The 5,688-nt window shown below is 41.9% G+C and overlaps 1 protein-coding gene across 2 annotated transcripts in view; it reads left to right on the forward strand.

The window, feature by feature from the left end:
• The window catches only part of LOC111266582 (uncharacterized), a 67,375-nt gene extending 61,759 nt beyond the window's left edge, over positions 1–5,616 (forward strand). For both annotated transcript variants that reach the window (XM_022844175.2, XM_086970955.1), the window contains exons 12-14: positions 2,602–2,847; positions 3,464–3,595; positions 5,205–5,616. In XM_022844175.2, the coding sequence (XP_022699910.1) occupies positions 2,602–2,847; positions 3,464–3,595; positions 5,205–5,338 (512 nt within the window). In that variant the 3' untranslated portion in view covers positions 5,339–5,616. The remainder of the gene's footprint in view (positions 1–2,601; positions 2,848–3,463; positions 3,596–5,204) is intronic.
• The last annotated feature ends 72 nt before the right edge of the window (positions 5,617–5,688 follow it).

A 5,688-nucleotide genomic window follows, 5' to 3' on the forward strand; every position in this document is an offset into this window, starting at 1 on the left:
ATACATATATATCAAGAACATAATGCCTTGTAAAGGAAATTTTGCTTTTTTTAGTCATTAGCTTTTGCGGCGATTGAAAGCTTTCTATTGATTCTATTGCTGAATAAGTTATTATTTCGACTCAATTATTCATTATTTTGAGCCGAGAATCTCTTCTTTACAAGGTCTTATTTTTGTTCCGCCGCTTCCTCTTAGGGACATATGGTAGTCTAAGTTTGAATCCGGTCGTGGACATACAGCTTATTTCGTACCGGGGAGCCTGATCGAAGGCCTTGTAGCGGTCCCAGATGTAAAATTCGAAACGTCCAGACGTTTTTATCCCTTGACTTGACTAACTATCACAAACAGGTTTGACAAATCATACCGGTAGATAGCCCATTGAATTTTTGGGGGTCTAATATAATCCATAAACCTGAGATTCTCGGGTCAACCAATCAATCAATATTTCTTATAAATGAATTAATCAATTATTACATATTTATACTATTGCTATTTATTATCTGTTCGATAAATGTGGACCATTTTTAATACAGTCACTTTTGAGGACAAACATCATGGGCAAAGCGATATGCATTTTTATTTAGATTTAAAAAATATACTTCTATCGAGAACTCTAAACTGCCTTTAGATCAGCAAAAACCAACCGAAACCTTGACTGCCCATTCGGTCTTCATGGCAGCTCAGAGGCAGCGGACGAGTAATTAATTATGTGTGCTCATAGGGAGGCTTTGTGAGACAATCTAGAGCTACTCAAATTCCATTGTGGGCGATGTACGTAATTTTGCATTCGAGTTTTTTTTTATTTTTACGAGGACTGTACTAACGTCTATCTCTGAGAACTGCTCCTACGTAGTGTCTACCTTTCGTGTCGATAGTGCATTAAACATACTGGTATCAATAAGGACGGCAGTGATACACAGCAGAAGGAAGTGATCATTTAGTAGGACGGTAAGGCCTAGCCAAAAGTTTGTGTTGCACAGGGAATGGCGGCTTTTAAAAGTGCGTCCAGCTTTGACCAATGTGTCCGTTCACGCGTCCTTGACCTATCGTCGCAATTGCAACACTAGATATCAGGACAAACGACATCCGTTCGGAATAGGAACATCGGATGATGTGCCCAGCTATTTCCTCTCTTTTTGGATTCCGATTACGCAATCGGACATAACTATAAGCTTTGCTCACCAGCAAACAATCCACAAATAAAACTAACCTGTTACGCCGTGCGACAATTCAATGTGTGCATGTGGCCATTGCTCGTGGAAGGAAAGGAAAAGTAACCCCGCTACGCATGGCAGACAACTTTCGCTCGGTAATCTACTGGCCTATCGGTGTTCAGGTTTCGTTACGCCATAAAATTTCCATAATGCAGGCGCTGTATCAGTTATCGTCGCAGCTAAATATGCTACAGACTTCTTCTTGCCGAAAGCCTGATAATGCTTTTCTGGACCACTCCGTAATTGCTATCGGCTGATACATAGCGTGTCATTCGTTTATGGCAAACGGTGTAACTCAAACGCTAAATGCTGTTTTGCCTCACAGGCTCAGCGACAGAAAGCCGCACAGCTACGGAGAGACCTGCGGTTAAATTGAAAAAACCGAGCCCGCCATTTTTCCATTTCCGTGGTTCCGATTGAGAACGTTGGTCAAACGCACTCGAAGACGGTGTTCTCTTGACATCCATATTGTAAATAAATCCAAATAAAAATGTTTTCGAAACTGTTTAGCTGTGCTAGCTTGAAAGCTTTTACAAAAAAAAAATACCACTTAATCAAATAACCTACAGTTTGATATGTAAGTACCTGTACATTTCTACAGAGTATAGTTTCACGTACGTGTAACGTATGACACACACCTCTTCTGCCTCCCTTCGCGTATAGAATTCGCTTCAACCGTCGTTTTCGACCTTATAAATATACTTTTCGGCCGAGTACAACGACAATTTAACCCGCAACGCCTGCTGCCCGCGTGTTGCGGAGTTCCTATGGGAGAATACTCTCACATGTTTGTGCATTCATGGATATAGTAAACAACTGATGCGTCGTGGACCCAACAACTTCCAGCTTCCCATTAATCGAAAATTCACGACTAAAGGTCGTTCGCCGTAGCCAACGATAGTAGACTAAGAATATCTCTTCAGTGGGTCAATCACGGCCGCCCACATCTGGGACGACTCTCCAGTAATCAATTAGCCGAACCGAAAACGTTGGGCTTCTCAGAGTATTTTGTTGTCCATAATACATCGATGAAGTTTGCACAACTATGAAGTCGCTGCTTTATAAATGTTTTTACAGGGTAAAGTGGTGAAAATCTGTGGTCTGGGCTCGTATTAATAGGACAGCACAAATGGGTATAGTAAAACTGACAAGTACGAATGAAGAATTATCAGTCAAAGTTAGGTTTTATACTCCTTGGCCGTCATTCTGCTCAACATCTTCTAGATGTGAGAAATAAATTTGCAAATCGTGACCAATGCTTGTGGTCAGGGGCTGCCCCTTAATATAGTGTCAATGAATCACTAATGCAGGATTAGAGTCATTATGATGCGAATGACAAACGCAAATTGCGCACCCCCCTTCACGTTACAATTGATTACTGTTCCAGGTGCCTACATCGAAGTAGCGAGTTTAGCGCGACGAAAAGGCGGGGGCCACGTCGTTGGGTTTGGGACTATGCCGTTTGGAGGTCCCATGGAGGATAGCCTGGGTCGTAACAACAAGAAGATGACGGGGAGACAGGAACTGGACGACCCGCGATTAAGCGGAGATCCGCAGAGCGCTAGTGCCTTAGACGACGATGAAGACGCTGCCCGCACAGGATATATTGTATCCTTTTTTAGAGTTTTCCCAGGTATGTGGCTGCTGCCCACTGGCAAGCAAGCAAGTACTATTAGTGTAACGTACGTACAATAGATGGTGGCAATGCTGAATAACCGAATGTTAAATTTGCTTCTGTGGCAGTACGGATCTCCCCGTTCCCCAGGTACCTCCGAGCTTGCGAGTCTGAATGTAGATGTTGAAACAAAAATCTTTCAAGTGGATTGACGATATTCAAATGACTGTTTTTTTTTTAAAAAAATGAGCAAGCAGGTCAAAAGAAAATAAGTTCAATGCTTCTCGCCAGAGCAATGTGCTGTTTATTTGGGAAAGACTTTGCGCTGGATAATGGTACTCGTTTTACCAATACGGTAGAATTAAGCAAAGCTGAATAAACGAGTGCGCCGAACGCTTTAATTAAACGTTTGATACTTTCACAAGAGCATATATGTACTCATTAAAACGTCTTCCGGACACCCTGAGCCTTGTTAATTCCTAAAGATGTTAACGAGGCTGAGGTCGGCTGAGACGAACCTTTCCCCGCAAGGATGAACTCTCTCATTGTGTTAACGACGGGTATTATTGTTATCTACATACGAGTAGAAAAATGATGTCGTTTGTTGACTTAGGTCGTTTTTTGCTGTTCTTAGGTGAGGATAGCGAACGGTTAGACCGCTCCTGGCCGCTCTGGACGGGCGCGCGACAGATCCACGGGCGATTACCCAAATGTGTGGGCCTTAATAGGATCTCATTTCACAAGAAAGTAGATCCTCATAGCTCAGGTAATTATTGACTAACGTCGATGTATAGTTAATCCAATAAGACAGTGCGATTATGTATTATTCGCAAATGATTTATGCCAGAAAAAGGTACGAATCTAATGTTGTAAGCTTAGGGTGCCGTCTGCCACTGAGGACCATACAACAGTCCTTCTTCCGTTTCATTCCCGTATGCAAAGGATCTCCGCTGAAAAATGGTATCTTTGTTAACCTTAAGACTGTCATGCCCGGCAGAAGCAACAGTAGAAGTCTGGCCAGAAGTTCTCGGCTGCCGACATTGTCGCCAAACAACATATCTTCGGCGGCAGTCAAATAGCTCATGTAATGATTTAGGCTTCAGCACGTTTTGCTGGATCCGTCTATAACGTTTCCGGATATAGCTATTTCAGTTATTCTCAGAGATTGGTTTGTGCTGTCACTAAATGCTACTAATAGCAAGGGTGCGATCGTTTTACTGCAGTATATTTAGCGACTGATTTGGCTGAATAAAATTTAAATAGATTCACAGGGCGGCAATAACTTAGCGAGGAGCTAATGGCCAATGTCACGATGTCATAGGCCGCAGGAACTAGTTTAATACTGATGCAAAAAAAAGCTCCTGATAATAGTATAAACTTGTATGACCTAAACGAGAATAAGTGATAATATTGTAGAACGGTTTTTGTTATATATTGAAGCTTTGGATGATTCTCTTTCGTTAAAATGCCTTACGTATTTGTGAAGCACGTATACGCAGGTAGCATAGAGGTTGTTCATGCTTTGTAAAGATACGACAAAAAACCTTATTATTAACCTGCATTCATTTAGTTAGGACTGAGGCACTGTGTAGCAGCTCGTCTAATTTTTACTAAATTTCCTATTTTACAAAATAGATATAATGACAAATAAAAAAAAGTTCCTCAGACCCAAATGTAAAAACAACTGTATTCAGTAAATACCAAAAACAGTTCATAGCAGGTCCGTTATAGACTGGAAACTTTCATGGGGGACCGTTGTAGCTATGTAGTTATTGTAAAGAACAATTTATTAAGCTGACTGTTTAATTTTTGGAAAAGTTTGCCGCTGCGAGATAGCTCAGAGACTTCATAGCATATAAGCATAATTTTAACATTCAGATCAATATGGTTGGTTTAGGCTATACAAGCCGTGAGCCATCAGTTAAAGGGCACGCTCGGATAACGTGATTCTGTAACTGACTAGTGGTAGTAGAGCAGTCGTTACCGCCAGTACGATAAAGAGCTTGTTATTCGGTGCGTTTTGTGAGGCAACGATGACGAAAACTCACGATCAACGTGCGCGCGCATTGTCTTCATGTAATCGAAAGACCCGTATGAGAACAACTGTCCTCGTTATCTTTTGCTCAGGCTACTAGGATTGGCCAAATGATCCTTCATCAGACTCGAATAGTCATCAATGTCTGGCACTATTAGAAAGCTTGCTATTTCTTAATGGCTTGTTCAAGCAAACGAGCAAGCCAAAACAGAGAGTACAAAGTATACGAAAAGGTTTCATCTATGATCTAAATAAAACAAATAACGGTCAACGTAAAGGACAGTCTCTTCTAACCAGCTAACTTTTCTACCATTTGATGTGTATGCTGTCTGCCGTGCAGGTATAACGTACGTATTGTTATGTGAATGTCCGCGCATTATGGATTATTTGACGGAAGCTTGCGTTCTCGTCGACCAATTGCGAGCTAGGTGTTGCGGGTACACCGCTCTCTATCGGGTTATCGACAGTTTCTGATCAACAACGATTCTGAAAACAGCCATAAACGCTTCTGAAACGATTCAGCGTCACTGCTACCTCGACGACGACACAATCCGTAATGACCGTCGCAACAGCGAAAGCTGATTCGATATCAGAGTCTGTTACGCTGCTCGCAGTAACAAAGATCAGCAGTGGATCAGACCAGCCGCTGCTCCTAACGTGATGCCCAACTCCATCTGGCAGAAACTCGTCACCCTCCTGTTATTAATCGTTTGCCATCGACCGAAGTTTCTGAATATAGCAAACAAACACTCTCTGAGGACTCGTGCATTAGCTCTACATTTCGAGCTCTTTTTCATACCCGATGAAAGAAAAAAAAAAAAAAT

This window comes from Varroa jacobsoni, unplaced genomic scaffold (assembly GCF_002532875.2).
Source record: "Varroa jacobsoni isolate VJ856 unplaced genomic scaffold, vjacob_1.0 scaffold_1099, whole genome shotgun sequence".
Taxonomy (NCBI): Eukaryota; Metazoa; Arthropoda; class Arachnida; order Mesostigmata; family Varroidae; genus Varroa; species Varroa jacobsoni.